The sequence below is a fragment of the Hydra vulgaris genome, chromosome 12 (assembly GCF_038396675.1).
Source record: "Hydra vulgaris chromosome 12, alternate assembly HydraT2T_AEP".
NCBI lineage: Eukaryota > Metazoa > Cnidaria > Hydrozoa > Anthoathecata > Hydridae > Hydra > Hydra vulgaris.
The window spans coordinates 56480001-56503332 of record NC_088931.1 but is presented as its reverse complement, the minus strand read 5'-3'; the positions used below and the strand labels follow the sequence as shown (position 1 = coordinate 56503332).

The window sequence follows — 23332 nt, the reverse complement described above, 5'->3', positions numbered from 1 at the left end:
TAAATCCAATAATATTACTTTATTTTAAACAGACTTTATAAGTATCATATTGATAAATCTATACCCAATAATATTAGACATAATATAATATATTATGTCTAATATTATTGGGTATTAATAATACTATTATATATTATTTAATAATTTATTATACTAATACTATTAGTCTAATAGTATTAGTATAATAAATTATTAAATAATATATAATAGTATTATTAATACCCAATAATATTAGACATAATATATTATATTATGTCTAATATTATTGGGTATAGATTTAATATTAGATATAATATTATATAATAGATATAATAGACATAATATTATGTCTAATATTATTGTCTAATATTTATAATAGTATTATAAATATTAGACAATAATATTAGACATAATATTTTATAGTATTATAATATTATGAAAACATGTATTATATTTTCTATTAGAAAAACTTTTTAATAGTAATTGTTATTGACTTATAAAAACGAATATTTAACATCCTTCAGTACCCCCCCCCCCCCTTCTCCCCCAAACAGAAGTCGGAAAAACAAAATTTAGGTACCAAAAGTGAGGGTAAAAATAGGGTATCTGCTAGTTAAAATAAATTCATGAAATTTGGCATGTGCATAGAAAACATATAAACTTAAAAAAAAGAATAGGATAGAAAAAAAAAAGATAATATCTTTAAAACATTTACTAAGCACAAGAAGTACAACACACTTTTTGATATCAATAAATAACACTTTAACTTACGTCAATATAATAAAAAAATACTCTTTAAAAAAGTTCAACTATTCTACTTTTAGAAAAACTTCTAAGTTAATATAAAATTCTAAAAAAATATGCTACAAAACACCATCCTACCATACTGCCTAAACGCGAAGTTCTAAAAACGTGGAACAGTTTTTTAGCACAAAAATCTGTTCCGTAAAACGCGGGATGTAACATACCTATTTAATACAGTATTTTAATAGTAAAAATTATCAAAATCAAACAATTCTACAAAAAGTTATGAGGTTTTAAGTACCAAATTTTGAATATACGGAATTGTTAAAGAAGCTGTGGTCAAAATTTAGTTTTTATTTATCTAAATTGTTATAACTTTTTCAACTCTTATTTAAATACATATAATATGGTATCAAAAGATAGATGTAGAACGTTGGGCTGCAAATTTATAATGGTTTCTACCCACAGGGAATATCTTGTGGGACAGAGGGGTGCCAAACCACCACCTTAACTGTCAAAAAATGGATATTTTTTCATTAAAAAAATTTTCTTTTTTTTTCAAAATTTTTAATTTTTTCATAATAAAAGTTACCAAAGTTTGATTTCAAATCACAAACAAGTATAATAATTGTATCTTAAAGATGCAGGAGGATTTGGTGGTTATAGTTTAGCACATCCTAGAGTCAAATGATTAATCCATAAAAAAACTTATCTTTTTAAAATGTAATTAGTATAGAATTTACAACGCATACAGTAAAAATTAAATTTTACAAGATTTTACATGTCTTAGTGCATTATACATCAAATTATGGGAGGGCGTGTTTTTTGCCCCTCTTATCACCCCCTTTGAAAATCGTAAATATTTTTATTACTTATAAAAAGTTAAGAAAATTATATTCCAGACCACAAACAATTATGTGATGTGTATTTTGGAAATGGAGGATGTGATGTTAATGGTTTAACACACTCTATTATAAAAAATGTTTACTCCTTTTGAATAATTTTTTATTTAATAAAACGAGTAAAGTTAGTATGCAATTTATAATACATACAATACAATACAAAATACAAACAATTATGTTTAACCAAAATTTACAAGTAGTAGTGATGTATATATGACTTGTGTTAGTGGAGGAGGGGAAGGGTTGGATGTGTTCCAGAACTCTCTTGCTCTACTTCCACCACCCTCACCCTTAACCTCAAAAAATAAAAATTGTAATTCTAAAAAAGTTTTTAAAATAAAAAATTAAAGAAAATCGCTTTCAAATTGCTTCTCAACATCTCGCCCGCCATCGAGCAACATGTGGTCATAAACAGCGCTTTTTGAATTGAATCGTCACGGGAGATGGATGGAGAGGGAAATGGTGTCTATACATTAATATGAAGCAAAGGAAGGAATGGGTGGCACCATATGAGATACGCCAAAGCCCAGAGTCAAGCGTGACCTTCATCCAAAGAAGATCATGATATGTGTTTGGTGGGACTGGGAGGGCATGGTGCACTGGGAAATGCTCAATAGGAATGTCACGAGGAGCTCTACATAGCCCAGCTACGTCGCGTAAATGAAGCTATTCAACTGAAAAGACCTCATCGACAAGGCCAAACCATACTCCTTCACGACAACGCCAGACCCCATGTTGCACAAGTCGTCAAAGCCACACTCCAAGAGCTTGAATGGGAGGTCCTTCAGCATCCGCCGTATTCTCCGGATCTTGCACCCACAGATTGCCATCTTTTCCGATCTCTGTTGAACCATATGAGGGGCGTTACCTTCGATAATGAAGAGGACCTTAAAAACTTGTCAGTAACTTCTTCGATACTAGACCGGGTGATTTTTGGCGGAAAGGCATTGATAAATTGGTCGAGAGGTGGGAGGAGGTCGTAAACAGCAATGGCGAATACATAATCGATTAATTTATTATTATAAGTAAAGTTTCCCTTAAATAAAAGTCTTTGATAAAAACGCTACGAATATATTCCCCAACCCAATATATATATATATATATATATATATATATATATATATATATATATATATATATATATATATATATATATATATATATATATTAGTGATGTACCGATTAATCGGCATCAGCATCGGCTTAATCGGCCACTTTTTCTACAATCGGAATCGGTATCGGCATCGGCCTTTTTTTATTAATTTACCGATGGCATTTTAATACTTTTATCCTGCATTTTGATAATTATTAAATAATACATAATTTAAGCTTTATGCATCGCTTAGAATTTTTAGAAAAATTGTTTATTTTGACTTTGTTTACAGGCAAGTTTATTTATTTGGGTCCAATATTTGTTTACCAGTACGGATTCCATGAAAAAATTTACCCAATTTAAAGCTCTATGGCTTTATATCTTCAAAACTTTAATAGTTAGTTAATTCATCGGTATCGGCATCGGTATCGGCCTTTTCCTATCCATCGGCATCGGTATCGGCATCGGCCAAAAAAGTGTTATCGGTACATCACTAATATATATATATATATATATATATATATATATATATATATATATATATATATATATATATATATATATATATATATATATATATGTGGCTATTTCCACGATGGAAGAGATAAATTTCAGGTTTAAAAATTTCTTTTTTCAAAAGGTTTTATTTCTTTAATTATAGTTTAAACACCTTAAAATTATTGTTAAAATAAATTTTGAGTAGAAAATGTTTGAACCGAGTAGATAAATTTGATGAATGTTAGCAACTGTTTGTTCTTTTTATTATTCGAAAAAGTGAGAAAATTTGAGGGCGAGTTATTGCAATATTTTAAACAAAACATATCCATATTTTTGTTTAGAAAGAATCTTTGAGATTGCATATATGTCTTGAGTAAAAAAGCTTTTACTCTTTAAAAATAATTCGAGTGTTTTTTTGTCACATACACTTCTGCAAAAATTACGTTGCGTCACTGAGCTTAAAGCTAAAAAAGTTTAATTATCGCAATGAAATTATGCTTTATAGTAAGTTTTTTTTAGAAATTATATATTTTAATGTAAACTTTTAATCATTACTAAAAAAAAAATTGGTCAAAAGCATTGTATTAACATTTAGTTATAGTTTAAAAGCTGTTGCGTCACTGAACCCATCGACGGGATAATTAGCGTTTTATAAAATAACGCGGTAAGGAAGTCAAAATATCATCCAAAAGTTCAGATTTCGTTGTGGGTTTTCAAATTTTTCAAATTCGAATAAATTTTTGCATTTTAGTATTGTGAAGGGCTATTAGTAAATATTAGTAAACTTTTGGATTTATGTTAACATTTTCTTATAAAGTTGTAAATTTTTAAGAAATGGAATCAAAATTAGAAGTAAAAAAAAAACGTTATGCAGAATACCAAGCTAATTATGTTTCTCGGAATGCTGATAAAAAGAAAGAAATATCCAGAGTTAGATATAAGAGGTATCGAGAAAAATTGAAAGCTGATCCTAATAAAATAGTTTTAAAAAGTCGCGCTTTAAAAAGAAAACTTTTAAATCAATATCAAAGACCAAGCTCATCTTTTAAAAATGTTCAACAAAAAGGAAAAGCATTGAAAAAAGTTTTAAAAGCACTACCAACTTCAAAGGAGAAACAATCTGAAATTCTTTCTATTCTTTCAAATAGCTCTGCTTGTAAAGATAATTCGGGTCTACCTCCAACATGTTCAAAGCTGTATGGTCTTTCTGAAAGCGATGTTTTAGCAGTTGTAAACTTTTATAATGAAGATGAAGTTTCCCAAATATCACCAAACAAAAAAGATGTCACTCGAATTCAATTATCTGATGGAAAAGCAAACAATATTCAGATACGTCATTTATATTATACGAAAATATGCGATTTGCCTTAAATGCATTAACAAAATCAATTCAAGCGCCTTCAATCAAAGTTGGATCTGAAATGATAAATAACTTTGTTTGTGAACCGTACACATACGATTGCGCCTACTACAAATGCGTTGCATGCAAAGGTATAAAAAAGTTCGATAAACACTTACAAACTGTTAATACATTTGGTTTCGAAGTATCCTGGGACAAGTGGAGAAAGCCTGAAACTAAAACATGCAAACATTGAGAAAATTTCAAAAAAGTCTACTGTAACAGAACTCATCCAACACATATCAGTGATGCGTGATAAGTTCGTTAAACACGCATTTGTAAAGAAAAACCAATCAACAATTTTTAATAAACTGAAGGAGGTTTCGATGAGTGTTAATTCTGAAATTGCGGTAATCCAAGTTGACTGGGCTGAAAACGCTAGGTGTTTCTATCAAAATGAGCCACAAGCAGCTCATTTTGGTCAAAATCAAGTTTCTATCATGACCCTAGCAGTCTGGAACATTGAGTTAAAAACATTTGCCATAGTTTCAGATTCAACTGATCATACTAAGTCTTCCGTTATACCGTACATTGACAAAATCCTTCACTTTATTCCTGATCAAGTCAAAGAAGTACACATGTTCAGCGATATTGCCACTTCTCAGTTCAAAAACAAAAGCATTTTGGCTGCAATGGTTGTGTTTGAAAAACGTTTTCGTAAAAAATTCTTGTGGCATTTCTTTGCAGCGATGCACAGGAAAGAAGTGGTTGACGGAGTAGGAGCTACTGTTAAGCGAATCGCAGCCCTGAGAGTTAAAACTAGTCAATACGAAATCAGGTCAGCAGCAGATTTTGCGTTAGCATTACAAGATTTGCAAATATCTGTAATTCACATGTCAGAAAACGATACAAGACAACAAAAAAATGAACTTGGATTCAGTTCAATTTTAAGTTATTCAAGAAAAATCAAAGCTATATCAAAATCACATTATTTTTATGTTCAGTATGATAACGTTGTTCCGATGCTATTTTCACCTAAGTATAATTAAAATTTATTATAAAATAACAAAACTTTTAAAAATGATTTTAATTTCGTCTGTTTGTTTCGTCACTAAATGTTGCGTCACTAAACTGATAGTTTTTTTTCTGTAAAATAAAACGATATGAAAACTTTGTTTGTGGCTTTTTTTATGACTACCTTATTGCCAAATGAATAAATTACAACAAAAAAATCTAATAAATCAAGCAAGAATTAAAATTTTAGCGAAAACTCCATTTAAAAGTATGCTGATAAAAAAACACTTTTTTCCGCATTGCGTCACTGAACTCATGTTTTAAATGTAGCAGTGTTATGTTAATACAATTGTGTTTAGTTTATATTATAAAATTTTAATTCAAGATTGATTTAGAGTAATAAAAAATTATTTTTGAGTTATAGAAAAATTTCTATTAAAAAAAATCTCTCTGCATGATGCGTCACTGAACTATGGAATTGGCCATATATATATATATATATATATATATATATATATATATATATATATATATATATATATATATATATATATATATATATATATATATATATAAATAAATAAATAAAATGTAAATATATTAAAATACGCTGTGTTTAAATTTACCATTTAGTAAATTTGCTTTTTTTTAGCAAGTTTAAACTTAAATATGAAATTATATGTTTAAATCTAAGTATAAATTTATAGATTTTTTAAATATACAACTTCATATTTAACTATAAACTTGTGATTAAAAAAAATCAACAAATATCTATAAAAAATATTATTAAATGGAAAAAAAAAGTTATATAAATCTGCCCACGTATCCGTCGTTTGAATGAATTCTGAAAAACAAAAATTAGGTACCAAACGTGCTACACCTTTTAGGCTATCTGCTACGTTTTTATTTCCTATGAAATTTAGCAAGTACATTGAAAATGTGCAACAAAAACTATTTGCATAGGTTTGCAAACTATCTGAGCATATATATTCAATAATTATTCGATGTGAGAACAACAACCTAATATTCAATATCAATAAACTCAATACAAAATTTACCAACCACACATAAATATCATATAAAATCGAAGTTTAACTATTCTTTTTTTCAAAAATAGTATTATACTTAAAAATGTTAATCTGACACTACCTTAAAAAAAAGTTCAAAAAACATGGCACAGAATTATAACACAAAATTTGGTTCCATAAAACGCGATTTCCGCATACCTATTTAACATTTTTTTTTTTTTAATGTAAAATAAAAACAAAACAGTTACCATAAAATAGAGCTAAATATTAACATTTAAAAAATACCAAACTTATCATTATATTATTATTAGTTGGAAAGTTATGGAATTTTTAAACCACAAAGTTTATGATTTTTTTTTTTTTGTATGGCTATGATGTTTTTAGCAGTTTAACATTTTTAAAAATCACATCAAGGTTTTCATCATGTCCGTGCTGTAACAAAAGTAACAATAAACAAGATCGTTATTATTCAAAAATAAGAAAAAGTTGATAATAAAAACTATAGTAATTGGAATTGTAATGGCTAGTACACAACCTACTTTTAAAATAATAAATTTGCAGCAGTACTTCTTTAAAAATATTTTATTTAATGGTTAAGCAAAAATAGTTTTACAAAAAAATAAACTCATTTTAAAAATTATGTCTCCAGCTGTTTTCTCATAAAAAAAAAGTTAAGTCTTAAAAGTTGATAAGTGCTGAAAAATAAAAAAATTTCTTAAAAGTTAACTTTTTTTGGTGGAAGTCATTTTTTGTGTGATCAACGCTCACTATACAAAATAATGCACACTACTAGGGTTATATAATGCTACAACTAATTCAGCTATTATATTAAAAAAACACCAAATACTCTCAAAAATATTTGGATTATAAAAGGACCTTAATTTTTGAATCAAATTTCAAAAAAATATTTTTAGTACTATTGTTAAGCTGTAGTTTTAGTTTTTGCAATAAACAAATAAAAAGTTAATGTATTTTAAGTCATTGGTTAAATGATGAAAGAACATATTCCTTAAAGCGTTTCGGAGATTATTTTGTAAAATTTTGAATTTATCAATGAATATAGATTTATTTAAGAGTAGTGCAAAAAATATTTTATCAACGTATTGCTTTTTTGTTTGGGGCAGTTGTGGCCAATATTTTAGGGCTTTTTTGTTCCCAGACTCCAATCATTGCGATTTTTGAAAAGCATCATTATTTGACAGAAGTATAAACATGTTTAGAGCTTGTTCCATTTCTGGAAGTTAGCTATCTCAAGCATCAAAAAATGCTTGATCTGTGCTTAAAAAAAATTTATTGAAATTTTTAAGATTACTGCCCTGTGTCAAACCCTCAGTCAATGTAGCAGAACTTCCTCGCAGCAGCAGGCTATAAGCACATAAAATGCTTATAGCCTGCTGTACTGAAGCCAATAAATATTCTTTTACGTTTAAAAAGTCTCTACAGACGAGATGATATGAAATAATGCACAATAAGCAAACAAAATAAGTTTTGACTGCTTAACTGTTGAGTTACCATTGGCAGTGGAAAATAACAAACAAAAAAAAAAGATTTTTTTTGACAAAATTTCTCTTCTAGACAAGTTCCAATGTATTGTAAACATAGTTGGGCCTGCTCCATATGCCAAGCTTAAGCCTCTCTCCTATCATGGTAAACTTTTATCTCTTTCTCTATTCTACAAATACAATCATGGTCACTGTTCAAAGGAGCTATCATATCTAGTTCCATCAAGCAAAACTCATTCTCATTCTTTTGTTATTCAGCAAAGTCTTCTCCTTTTACTGTATGTTCCTGCATGCTCTAAAAACTTTTGTCTAGTTTATCTTCCCGCACTTCAACCTTTTGGAGACATGTTTTTTTTATATTAAAGAGAATGATTTAAAAAAGAATGTTTAAGCTAATTTTTTTTGATTAAAACAATAGAAAAAATGCATACCAAGAAAAACTAACTTTTTTGTTTAGTTGATGCTCGGCTTCTCCCTTTTGTAATAGGCCAAATAGTCTTCATAATATACGCCACAATCTACAGACTTAATAGTTTATTCAAGTGCGTTTTATTTTTAAGGTTTTAATACATGACGTCATTGATTTTTTTAAAGATTTTTTTTTTTTTTTGCCTACAATCCAATCAGACTGCCTAGAAATTGCATTTATTTTTATTATATTTCACTATGTTCTAAAACGTGCTTGAAAAAAATAAAAAACAAAATTTATTTGCGAAAATTGTTTTTAATAATCGTAAGGATCACATAGATTTTGATTTATTTTGTTATAAGTTTTTCTTTTAAAATAATCAGATAAAATCATCTAAAAGCTAAAATAACAATGTACTTATTCAAATTTACCGTGTTATTATTAAAAAAATTTTTTTTTAAATTTTTACAAGTATTTTACAATAAATGCCAGAAATTATTACCATTCTAATATGCCCACTGATATAAATTACTTCAAGATTTTTATTGGGAGTTGTAACAAATTTAGGTGTTATAAGAGTTAATAAAAAAACTTGTAATCTTAGATGTTTACTGTTTATTATAAATTTTTTTTTTAAGCCTAAATTAGAAATAAAGCAAGATCAATCAACTCCTTTAAAACAGGTTTTTAATTTTGTATTTAAAATTTTTTGTATTTTCTATTTGTTTTAAATGCAAATAACATTGATATATATTTTCATATTGTTTGTTTTTGTATCCAATTTAATTTTTTTTTAAAAGGAGCTTCTAACTAGGCTGCAAACAACCCGTTTTTAACATAAAAGTTAACAAAAAGCAATCATAAAAGTTAAGGAAAAAGTAAGTAGTGACACAAAATTTGAAAAAATTCTATGTATAAAAATTACATGAATTAGAAACGCATTTAGATTAGAGAGAATTCTAAAGCACAGATGTTTGGTGAGCAAAGCTAGACAGAAAAGTTTGAGCATGAAAGAACAGTTGCAATAAAAGAATGCAAATTAGATAAATGATGCCACTTGAAATTGAGTGTTATTTGATATAACATGTAATCATACCTTGCTCATCTAACAGCTATGGTAGTGTTTGTAAAAACGAGAAAGATGGCTGTCACAGAAAAGAAATCTTATTAAAAATTGACTGGTGATTATGACATTTTGTCAAGAATGAAGTATATAGTTGTGTCATCAGAAAATCAAGCCACTTAAGAAGTAAAATTATAAGAAAGATCATTAAAGATAAGGAGCAGGATAGATAATGGAACTTTGTGATGCCCCAGAAGTTACTGGAAATAAAGTAGAGCGTCAACCATTAAGGACTTTAATACTGTTGTCAGAAAGTAATCAGTTATCAAAACATTCCAAGATTCCAATTTGATGAAAAGGCAAACATGCCAGACTTTATCCAAACCTTTAATATGTCAATAACAATAGCTCTTATCTCACTGCTTCCATTTAAAGTATAATGGAGCCTGCTTGTTATAACAGCTACAAAATGAGAGTTCTGAAGAACACTTATTTAAAACTGTGACAGGAATGTTGTCCAGACCACAAGTTGTAAAGGAGTTCAAGGAAGAAATAACTTTAATAAAATAAAGAAGCAACAAGTGCATTGGCAGTGAATTGATCCATTCCTTTGGGATGACATGTAGAGTGTGGGTAAAAGTTAAAAGAAAACGAATTCTTTCGAATAGTTTGGTGTTATTCTTGGGAAAGGTAACTTAATTGACCCATGTAGGAGAGATGGAATGTCAGACTTGCTATTGTTAAAGATATAAAAAACTTTTCAAAAGTCTTTAGAACCTAACTTTAAGAGACTATAAACCGTATAATCAATATAGACTATATAATCAAGAAGTGAAGATAAGTGATTAAGTTTGTCTTGGAAAATAAGTTACAAAGTTAACTATCTGAGTGAGAGATTAAAAGTATGAGAGGTAGTAAGGGTAAAGTTTTTTTTTCTTACCTGTTTTCATATATGTGTTTTAACTCAATAGTCTTTATTTTTCATTAAATACTGAAAATGATTCAAAAATATGGTTTGTGGATCACTTTATGCCATTTGTTGCCCCAAATTAAAAATCATTGCTCTGGATTTATAATAGTCATGGCAGCCATATAATTTTTGGTATTGTAAAAGCAGCCATGGACAACTAACTTCTTACATGCATCACCATTACATTACATGCATCACCATTAAATGTGCCTGTTTTTACATAATTAAAGCAAAAGTGGAGAAAAATTTTAAAGGGGTTCGCGAAAGAAACACAAAACAAAAATATTGATAATATTTTTATTAAAGCAATTGTGTCAGAGACTCTCTAGCAAATACTATTGCAGGATTTCACAGTACAAGTATCTCACACTTAAATAAAGGTAAGATGGAAAAAAGAACAGTTATTGGCTCTTTATATCACCTGAGTATAATAGCTCTAAATCTTCAAGATTGCAAATGTCAAGATCTGCTGCACCAGAAACTTTAAGGGGTCATCTATAAATTACATCACACAAATTTTTGACTATTTTTAACCCCACCCCCTCATCACAACATTGTAACTCTCTTATAACAACTCACGAAACAACAACGTGACAACAACTGTACGATTCGTCTCCAAAAAACTAATCTCTCCTTCCCCCTTCCGCCCCTAGAGTGTGATGTAATTTATAGATGACCCCTAAGGTAAATCATAAATCCTAATGGATCTGCAGAAAAAAGCATCAAAATAGAACAAGAAAAACAAAAAAAAGAAGAGAATAGAAGAAAGATGTGGAAAACTCCTTACAAATGAGAAAGTCAAAAGACAGTTACTTTAAGAACAAACAGATATAGTTTAAATTGACTTTTACAAGAAACAAGAGTTAAAAAAGAAGTATGAAAAGCAAATCATTATCCCTGCAGAAGTGTTTACCACAAATTAACATAAATGTGATCATAAAAAGACCGATTTTAAACAAACAATTACTTTTTATTTAAAACTTTTAAAATTAACGTTCTTGTTTACATACTTAAAAAAATGCTTACATAAAGAAAGTCAGATTTCTCATAAGAAGCAGTATTTTAAAGCAGAAGGGACCGCATTTTACATAGACCCACATTACTACAGTTTGTGGAGGAGTAATGTGAATCTGTGTAGAAAGCCATATGGGCTCCTTAAACCCCTTTAGAATTTTTTAGTTTATATTTTCATGTTAAATTTTCTTAATACCTTAATAGTCCTATTATGATTTTTTTTTTCAAAAAGCAAATACTATACATTTATTTTTTCTAGTCAGAAATAACTTAAAATAAGCTTGGATTACCTCAACCTACCCTAAATTAAAATAAAGAGTTAAATAAAGAAATAAAAGATAAAAATAAATAAAGTAACTAAAAATAAACCCAGTTTTTTTATTATAAAAGTATAAAATATTTTGTTGTTGTTAAGTTTACACCAGAATCTTTACCGACCTGAACTTCTAAAAGTGGTAAAGTTCTAAAAGTCTAAAATCTCTAAAAAAGAATTTCAAAAAGAAATGTGTGTGTATATATATATATATATATATATATATATATATATATATATATATATATATATATATATATATATATATATATATATATATATATATATATATATATATATAAACACACACACTATACGTTCAATGTGTTTTACTATATTTTATGCTATATGTTCAGTATGGTAACAAATACAGTTTATTGAAAACCAATAGTTTTAGTTGAATAAACCGTTTGCAGAGGATAGCTAGCTGCTTGTGAAGTAAGGTATTTGACACCTGATGTGTCCTATTTAGCAGTTGGTCCTATTAAAGTAAGAAAACCAAGGTAAGCAATATTAGAAAGAGTAAGCATGTCTAAAGAAAGAATAATCAATGAAGAACCTTTTAAAGGTTTGTTTATCTATGACTCAACTTAAAATTTGGAACAGAACCATCTAACAAATAGATTTCAAATACAAGCTATAAAAGATGAAAAAAACTAATGAAAGATATCTTACTCATTATATTTCTACTAAAGCCATACCACCTAGCTGTATGCTGCATTGCTATGAATCTTGTCGAGGAAGATGTAAAAGAGGTTACTGAAGCAGCAGTTTTGTGAGAAAAAGAATGAATAAAAACTTTATCTGAGCTTAATAAAAAATGATTTTGTAGCCTTCTTTTTTAACAAAAATGTAAACAAAAAAATAATTAAAGATGAATACATTTCAAATAACAAATTTGAAATGTATTCATCTTCATTCAAACTTAACAAATAAAAACATTACAATTTGTTGTAATGTTTTTATTTGATTTTTATATACATATATGCATGCATACATACATACATATGTACATACATACATACATGCATACATACATATATGTATGTATGGATGCATGCATGCATGCGTGTATGTATGTATTTATGTATGTATGTATTGTATAGATCTTGCCTGGCAAAAAAAGGTTGGTAAATGGATATCTATATGAAAATATATTGGGTATAAATATATACTTTTTAAGTTAGTGTTTATTTTGTTTAGGAGCCATTTTCTCCAGTTCACAGTTCTCATTACAATTTTGGTTATATATCCTTATTAAATTCATCAGTTCTTAGTACTGAAAAATTTCCAATTGGGCAAGAATTAATGGGTAATGTTTTTCTCAGCACCCCAGAAAGAATCAAAATCAAAAAAGAAAACCAAACTGATGTTGCTTATCCCAATTTTCAACAATCTAACGTTTCCATCATTCAACAGGCAAATAATAAAATGTCAAATATTCAACAACCCAATATCCAACAATCATCTACCAAACAATCAAATATCCAACAGTTCAATATTCAGCAAGTTACAAAAACTGAATCAAGTAATGAATCTGATTATTCTTTTTCCTCTGCTAGTTCACCTTTGTCTAATCAAAATAAAGGTGTTGGAAGGGGAAAAGGTAGAGGATTGCAATTTGGACAAGCTCTTAACCATGGTACACCTAATAAACAGTTAAATGCTGCCACAAAATTAGATGAGCCGGTAATATTTTTTTGAAATAGTTTGAAGCAATAGTTTTACATATTCATTTAATTGTTTATTTCATTCTTTTGTGTTAGAGAAAAAAATTTAGCTATTTTAATGACATTAAGCTATTTTAATGAAATTAAAAATAAGAAATTTTAAATTTTTTATTAGAATTTGTTTTCTTTTATGTTGATAAGCAGTGTTAAAATGGTACCTAAATTTAATTTAGTTGTAATTTAATTTAGTTTAATACATAAAAATTTCAAAGTATTAAACTCTTAAAATAAGTGTGCCTTTTTATGGTTTGAATATTTTCTCTATTTTTTAAGTTCTCTCAAACTGATAAACAACATGGGAGCTTATATAAAACTGATAAACAACTTGGGTGCTTACTTGTAACTGATAAATAACATGGGTGCTTTTATGAAACTTTGATATTAGAGTGAGTGCTAGTTCAACAGAAGAACTTAAAATAAAATTAAAATGATTTTGTTATTCCTAAATATTTTTATCAAAATAAAGATAAGGCATGGATCTCAGGACATATAAAAGCAGAAGATAAAACTTAAAAAACTGCTTTTTTCAGTGGTACTTTTTTGGTGCTAACAAAAACTCTTGATAACAACTGTTAATAAAAATGAAAAAGAGAATGGGATCATTCCGTGTCAAGTGGACCAAAGAGACTTTTAGATAGACCATCCACTTTATCCTTTTAGATGAACCTTTATCCTTTTAGATGAACACTTTATCCTTTTAGATAAACCATCCACTTTTTTTGCTGAAACTTTTGGTTTTGAGAAAAGCATGTTATGCAAATTTCAGATAAATATCTAATTTTGTTCTTGAGAAAACTTAAATAATGTTTTATTTTGGATAAAGCAAAAAGGTTTTTGTTCATTGTTTTTAATAACTAATAAGTTTTGTAAATGTTAGTTTTATGCTTCAATTCTCTAAGATAACAAGTATAGAAAAACAAAAAAATATTAAAATCTTAAAAACTAAATAAAAAATAGCTACAAATTATGTTAATCTACTCGTGATGAATGAACATTTAAAAAAGTTTCATTTGATTAGAGTGCTGCATTTGAAAGTTATCAAAGTGAACTGAAAAGAACAGAAAAGTGATCAAGATTTTGTTAGTAGGTCCCTAGTAAGCAATGTATCTGATACCTATGATAGCATAATTTTTTTTTGTGAATTTTCCAATACACATCAAAAGAGCGCTTACTAATAAAAACCATAAAATTAAGAGTTATTGGTCTTTAAGTTACCAAATTGTTTGTTTTATTTTCTGGTCAAAAAATCTGCAGTTGAAGTAAAATACTACATTGCATGTAAATGTAAATGAATCCCATGATAAAGGTATTTTTATTGACAGCCTTATGTTAAAGAAAGATCTCACTTTGAGTAATGCGAGTTTTGAATGTTCATCTCTTGTTTCAAAAAAAGATTGATTTACATATGGAAAGTATAAAGTTAGTAATATCATAAGAGCTCTTACGCCAAAAGCTTTTGCCAATATATTTGGTGTTTAGCTGCACTAGGCAGAAGTAAAACCAATTTGACTAATCATTTGAAAAAATAAAACAAAATATGTCAAAAATAAACAAAAAATAAAGTCAAAATATGAAAAAATCTCTCTTCTTACACTCCAGAGAGTTGGACAATAAAGAAAACTTAGCAGCTTTTTTGACTTAAAAAAAGTTCTGTAAAACAATTTGAGAGTTGAAAAAATTGTATTCTTATGGAAGCTTTTTTAAGTTAAAATGATGTTCTTAACTTAAGTTACTGTTATAATTTACAGCTTAATTTGCAGTTATAGTGTAATAACCTATGTAATGCTATTATGATATTACTTTTACACACTAAAAAAAAAAGGTAGAAATTTCTACCTTAGGGTAGGATATGTGATATACCCTTAGTAAGGTATAATTTTCTACCTTTTAGGGTAGAAAATTATATTAAAAGCAATTATTTGCCATACAATTTTCTAACTTAAAGGTATAATTTTCTACCTTATAAGGTAAAAAATTATACCTTACTAAGGGTATATCACATATCCTACCTTAACTAAAAATTTCTACCTTTATTTTTTAGTGTGTAGTAATTGTTTTTATTTAACATGATACTTTAAATAGTAAAAGTAAAAGCGTAAATATTAGAATGTTTAAACCACTTTAAACAGAAATAAAATTTTTTTTGGTCATCAGCATAAACAGGGCATGCTAAATAAAAATATGCTTAAAATAAAACACATTTTATTATTAAAACATCAAGTTGTTATTGTAAAAAATAAATAAAACAAAAAAAAAATAATACTGTGAAATTATTTTGTCTGTATAAAGAGCTTGTGTTAATATAAAACAACTTAGCTACATTGTTTTATTGCTATTTTATACAGTGTTTTACATTAACAACATAAAATCTGTTTAAAATAAAACAATGAAATAAATAGAATTATTCTAATTAATAAAATAGAATTGTCATAAAACTTTAAATTTATTATTTGTGCTAAAACATACTCTATTTATAGACCAAATTAGTATATATAGATCAAATCAAAAATACAAACAAGTAAGCTCAAGAAATAACTAAAATTCAAATTTGAATTTAAAAATTAGTTATACTTGACAGGGCTTGAATTAAGTATATCGCGATCGCGAATCGCGATTACTTTTCGCACCTTCGCGATTAGTTTTCGCACCTTCGCGATTAGTTTTTTCTTAAAATTTGTTGTTTTGCGATCTTCCTTTTTTTCGTGATTACTCTTTTTATTTTAGAAGATTGATACTCTATTCGCAAATATTTAGTGTTCTTTTACAGTATAAAACTGCAGTGATTTCTGTACAGATAATTTTTTTTTGAAGCGGAGCATAAAGTAAAAGAAAGAAAAATAAAAGATTTAGAAAATCAATTAGCAAAAATGTTCAAATGCAGGTAAAAGACCGATTGTTTAAGGAAGGAAAAATTTATAAAAAACAAACGATTAAATACCTATTCGAATCAAGAAATAAAAGATTTTGATTGAAAAAAGAAATAAAAGTTAATTGATTGAAAAGTCACTTTCTTAACTTGAATTCTCAAGGGCTTTATTCTGATTTAGCTCATTCATTATGAACAAAATTAATGATATTTTTATAAGTTTATTTTGCGAAGAATAGTGGAAGGCAATATAGACTCTAAATAGTTATTAAAAACTTTAAAGTTTGTTAGTACACTTGCTAATTTTAAATTAATAGCAATAAATGGATGCAAATAAGGACCACAGATGCAGATTATCTACAGTTAAAAAGTGGGAAAAACATTTTAATTGCGAGTTAGAATACGATTTAAATGGAAATGAAGTTATAAGATTAAGATGCAGTTTATGGAAACAATTTGAAAAACGGATAAAACCTGGATCAAACCAGGAACAATATCAATAAAAAAAGATTCACTGGCATCACACTTAAGCAGTGCGCAACATAAAGAGGCCACGCGAATTCATCAACAAACAACATTAGGTTCAGTTTCATTATCTAACCATGTTATTCATAATACTCCAATCGGGCGTGGTTTACGTAAAATGGCTGTAAAAGACGCTGACTCGTTACGGAAAAAGTTTAATATTGCATATTACTTAGCAAAACTTAAATCAAAAATCAAAAAAAGTATTAGATCGTAAAAGATTCTATCATTTAGATACATTTTTTTCTTTCGCTTTATTTTATTGAATGAAAAAAGTGAACGCTAACTTTTATTAAAAAATACATTGAATGAAAAAGCAATAGATAGAAATATCATAGGAATTTGATAAGGTTACTTAGATAAGAAAACTTACTTAATAAGAATTTAATCATCATGCTTGTTTGTGATTGTGCAGGTTTTCGTGAAAACCCGCACTTTATCACGATAATGTTTTCGTCATTTTTAATAGTTTTTTATAACTGTTTCAAATTTATAGATTGTTTTGTTAGAGTTTTAAATAATTTTTTTTACTGTTAAAAATATGTAGAAAATTAAATATTCTAGTTGTTTTAAACAGTTTAAAATATGTAAATAAAATAGAAAATGAAATGATTATTTGAAAGAAGATTATATCAAGTTCATTGATTTTACAAAAATACAGCTGTTAGATTTAATGCAATATAATAATAGTAATAATGTAAATTATAACTAAAGCTACTTTACAACCGCTGAACGTAAATGTTATGACATCTTATGCAAAAATGAGACTTATTATAATGTTATTATAAATAAGTTAAAATAAATAATGCCCCCTCCCCTCCGGCGGGAGTAGAGGAGGGGTTATGAGCAACAAAAACATCGCGATTAGATTTTTTTACGTTAATTCGAGCCCTGCTCGAATTAAAAATATAATTATAGTTAATTTTTAAATTCAAAGGGTGCTTAAGTTGATGCTTTTATTGATTTTTTTTGTTAGAATTGTTTTTGCAATAAAATAAAATGATAGGAAAAAAAATTTGTTTTAATAACTCAAGTTATATTTCCATATGTTTAATTATATGCTCAAATTTTTTTTTTTTTGAAAAAAATTATTTTAAACAGAAGTAGAATAATTAATTTTTTTAAATTTGAATTTTTATAGTTCAACATTTATCACTCATTTCTATGTTTGCAATAAAATTTTTCTACTTTTTAAGCTATTTTGCTAGAATTTCTGGAAAATAGTTCCTGAATATCGATTCAAAAAGTTCCTCAAAATTATTCCTTAAAATCAAACATAGATCTAGCTACAGTAAAAATATCAGATGTAGAAGATAGTGTGACATCATTGTTTTTTTTGTGACATCATTATTTTTTGTTTCAGATGCAAAAAATAATTGTGCCTTTATTTTTATTTTAGAACAAAAAATATTTAACATATTAAAATATTTACAATTTAAATAAAACTTGCACTATCTTCTAAGTCAGGAATGATCCTCGCTGTGCCACTGGGTATTACAAATGTCGTTGCAGTTTCATTAAAATTCTTTTGAATTAAAAAAATATTTTCTTTAAAATTTCAAATTCAAAATTATTTTTTTAGAAAATTTTATTAGACTAAAATTCTCTTTAAATAGATTTCTTTTTAAAATAAATTCCTAAATACAACTTGTGGATTTATAGGAAAAGTTTAATTCTTAAAAAATGGTATTTCCTTTTTCATTTTCTATTCCAAATTTCTTGTTAAAATAATTTTGATTAAAAAGCTTATTATATGTTATCAACATGTAAGATATAAATAGAAACATTTGTATGGCTGACCAAGTAAATGTCTTTAATGATATTAAGTGTATTTTATAGTTAGATAACTTAAGTGTACTAACTGATTGGTTTTTGATTTAGTTTATAGTTATTATTATAAATTTATAATATATTTACTTTGATCTACTTTATCCATCAAGAAAATCACATTAAATTTAACTTTAAAATAGAAGTAGGATATTGGCTTCCACTTAAAGATTTAAAGTAATTAAAATTCAAAAGTGTTGAATGGAAAATCTAATTGCATAAGAGCAAATGATTATACTTCTATTTTAAAGTTAAACTTAGTGTGATGTACTTTATAATGAGCAGCACACAAAATAAAAGGGAGACCTCTCAAAATGACAAAAAATACTATTTTGATCTTCCAAAATGATTTTTTGCCAGTCAAGGTTGGCCCGTTTAAAAAGCTTTCAAGAGTTTTTGAAAATAAGTTTTTACTAACAACTACAATGTGTTTTGAAATTACAAAATATTCAAAACATATAAAATATTTTTAGACTGAAATATTTTGAAAAAGCTTCTAAAATATTTTGATTGTTTTTGATGTTTTTGCTGATCAAAGAATGCGACTCGCTTTTAATTCGCTTTAATGATGCATATTATTTATGACATAAGCTATATCTTCATTTTTTACACCTTTTTTGTTTCTCTTAACAATAAAATCACTGGTTGCCTTTTATATACCTGATTAAAGTTCATATTTTATTTTCTGTTGTTAATTGAAATTCATCTTTTGAAAAAAATTTTTTTTCATTCAATTTTTTTCATTTCAAGTGCAACTTAATGTAAAAATCAACCAAAAGCACCAATTTTTTAGAGTGATCTTTTTTGATTTTCATTTTATTCAAAGCCGTTATTATCCCATAATTTTTTGTTTTGTTGTTATAAATCTTCACTAGTTAAGTACCTAAAAGTATAAAAATACCTATGGGGAAGTAAAGGCTTAGGCATAAAATTCAACTTGAAAATGAAATTTTTATCTTTTGATGCATTGATTATGACATGATAATGGTTAAAGCCCAGGGTTTACAGTAAAATTTAATTTAAAAAAAAAGAATTTGTGTTGACCCTTAATCTACTTTTTTTTATAAAAAATACTTATGAAGTATTGCAATAATTAAGAAAAAATAACTTACAAATAGTATAGACGTTTTTTACGTGTTTCTATATATTTTTTTATGAGCGGTCATGTTTTTTGAGTATTTTTATTTTTTATGACAATAAATCTATATACTATATGTATAGGTAGTTTTTTTAAAGACATTTTGATTAAATGTCTGCAAAAAATATTTCTTACAACATGTTGCATTGAATGGAATAATTGTAGACCTTACTTGCGACCTACTCCAAATGTACATGAAATGTTTGAAACAAGCCAAATCACTGAAAATAAAGTTAAACTAATATCATCAAACTTGTAACTAAATGGATTTGTAACTGTAACTTGTATATCCTAGTTATTAGTTTTTAATAATTATTTTTTAAATCAAAGTAAAGGTTGTAAAATGATTAAATTTTTTTAAGATCTTTATCAGATCTTTAAGAGTTATGAGTTAGCTGGTGATTGAAATGAAAAATCTCTTTTGATTGAAAATCGTTTAAATAGAATTTTTAATAATACAGAGAAAATATGTGCATATCATCACTACACATTAAAAATAAGATGAAAACAAGGAAATAAATGTATGCACCTTGATCACAAAATACAAACAGGAAAGAAATCAACATTAGGGCAACCCACACCAACATCTATGACACTTCAAATATCTTCCTATTATAATTCATACTTTTGAAAAGAACAAACAAAGCTATCAAAAGGAACACTATTCAAATAAGCAACACAAAAAATCTACATCTACAGCAACTGATATTGATTTTATAACAGATGAGTTTTGACAAAATCAAAAAAAAATTTAATACTTTAAATAAAATCAGAGAGGATATCACAGCTTGTCTTGAGACCAGTCCAATTAAATTCCAGTTTAAAAGAAAACTTAAGCTACAAATAAATCCACAAAGCAACAAATGCGAAAGAATTATAAGCGTATAGAAGAGACCTTGAGAAAAAAATTTGCAGAATCCTTTGCACCTGTTAATCAGAAGAGTTTTTAAAAGTACTTGAAAGTAATGAAAATACCAAAACAAAAATTCCAGATGAAATTGAAAAACTAGTAAAAATGTATAACAACAGTGATGGAACAAGTCAACAGGAATTTTGGCATATATTGGTCATACTAAATACACAAAGCAATTTTTATGGAACACATTTAAGTGCACAAAATATAAAATGGAACATGCCAGAAAATGGAAAGCCTCACAAAAAAGTTTTGTACTACCCCAATAGAATTTATTTACAAGAAACAGACTTTCAATTCCAAAATGTAAACATTTTTTAGATTTTATCTTTTTAAGTGGATTGTTACAACATTTTTCTTATGGTATTTCCAAGTTTAAGTATGACAGTGGTGATGTTAAATCTGTAGCTTGTACCATTTTAACAGCAAAAAACAGTCATACCATTGCTTTATATAGCGAAAGTTACAATAAAATTGCAAACTAGTCTCGGTTGGACTCAAGTTTATTGCAAATACTAAACAAAATTAAATCCTCAAAGAAAATTCCTGGCTGGTTTAAATGGCACATCTGCTGCAGGGATAAATGCATTTGCAACACTTAAACAAATTGCTATTATGTTAAATATAAAATCAACTGTTGAGAAACTTAAAAGATCAAAAAGGTATTAAAAAAATAAATACTAACTTAAACATTTAACTCGATTTGCCCTTTGTGATCCTGAAAGCATTAAATAGCAATTATGCAGCATTTTAAATGATTCTGTATCCTATGAATGGTTGCATTCATTGCTATTTGAAGTTTTAGATAAAGGCAGTCAAATAAGAAATGAAAATGATGTTAATGATGATATATTATATGAAATTAAAGTGTCAATAGGCAGCATCACAGTGTATATGATACACCTATTAAGAGATGCACAGCAGAAAAATGCAAAGAGTGATGCATATAAACAACTAGACAACAATAGACTTCAAAAATCTATATGCATAAATGTGCATATAGATGTTTATTTTTTTTAACCAAAAAAAAAAGCTTGAATTCAAAAAGCATGCTTATTAATGAAAATTGAATTCAAAAAGCATGCTTATTAAGCAATTTAATATTGGTGCAATCAAGGGGTTTCCTCTGTTATCTCTATTGCTGAATCAGTTCTGAATCAGTTTTGCCTAGATGCTAACTATTCAGTCTAATCTATGTACAAGCCCTACAAAAATAAGAGTTTTAAACTTCTTCAGTACGACTTTAATGAGCCTTGCTTTAAAAAAAGATCAATGCAATAGGGAAAGTATATCCGCTAAAACTATACAAAGAAGTTGCGCAAATGTTGCAAATGACATAGTAACAGCAGAAGATGTTGCAAAAGCAGTGAAATATGGTTATGGCGTCAAAAACAGTATGGTTAATGTAGCAATAATTGAGAATGGTTCTTTGACTGGTCATAAAATTCCAAATATAAGCAACTATCACTCCTTTGAGTTCCAAGGAAACTACATGTCTTTGTGGCGATACTATGGAATTGGAGATAGAGTTGTGCTATACAACACCCTTTCAGTTGAGCCATCAATTGAATTGTTATTTTAATTTACCAATACTGAAGGAAACTTTAAGCATAAAAACCCTGAGTGGAAAAAGAAATAGTGGTTTAAATAAACTACATTTTTGCAGGGAGACTGGTTGTATCAAATCTTTTGAAACTATTATTGAGTTAGAAGAGCTGACATATGCTGACAGAACAGCACAAAAGATCTGAATAATCTTCTATTTTAGACAAACTAAAAAAGGTTTATACTGAAAAGTTAAAAGTAACTTTGCAAGTTTATTCTAATTCTATAACCGGATTGGTGAAGATCACGTCTACCCCAATAAATGATATATATTCTCAAAAGTTCCATAAATTAGGTTGGGCATTGCTAACAAGAAAGACTTTTTGTTTTTCCATTAACCTGAAAAATCTTCTTTATGGATACTTCATAAATGGAAAAAATGCAGGAAGTAAGATGTCACAGCGATAAGAAAATATCTTACAGCTAATGAGTTTGTTTCAAGCCAACAAATAAGATCCTTGTTCTCTAGATGGAGTAAGCTAACAAGATTTGGAAAATTGACTGCTCCGACTATTGAAGAAGACAATAACAATGAACTTGAAGATGAAGAAGCTGAGAAATATCAAGAAGAAATAAACTTGCAACCAAGCTTTCTGTTATATGGTTGAAAGATGATTGGGTGGCAATTGTTCTTAAAAATCAATGGTATCCAGGATTTGTTGCAGAGGTAAATATTTTTTATATATTGTTAAACCAAAAGTTTGTTCTACATAAAACTAAGTAAAAAAGTAATAACATTTATAACAATATTAAAACTTGAATAATTATTTAATATAAATACGATAAGTTTAATTATTATCCATGAATATTGTGTTGAAATATTTTCAGATAACTGAAGTCAGTACTGTAGCTCACTGCAT

General features: G+C 27.3%; 1 protein-coding gene across 6 annotated transcripts in view; it reads left to right on the top strand.

Moving 5' to 3' along the window:
* The window catches only part of LOC105850856 (zinc finger protein weckle), a 58860-nt gene that overhangs the window by 6046 nt on the left and 29482 nt on the right, over nt 1-23332 (top strand). For all 6 annotated transcript variants that reach the window (XR_010642550.1, XR_010642549.1, XM_065813795.1 and 3 more), the window contains exons 3-4: nt 9147-9191; nt 13072-13557. Coding sequence is in view for 4 of the 6 variants with exons in the window: in XM_065813795.1 (XP_065669867.1) it covers nt 9147-9191; nt 13072-13557 (531 nt within the window). In the remaining 2 variants the exon portion in view is untranslated. The remainder of the gene's footprint in view (nt 1-9146; nt 9192-13071; nt 13558-23332) is intronic.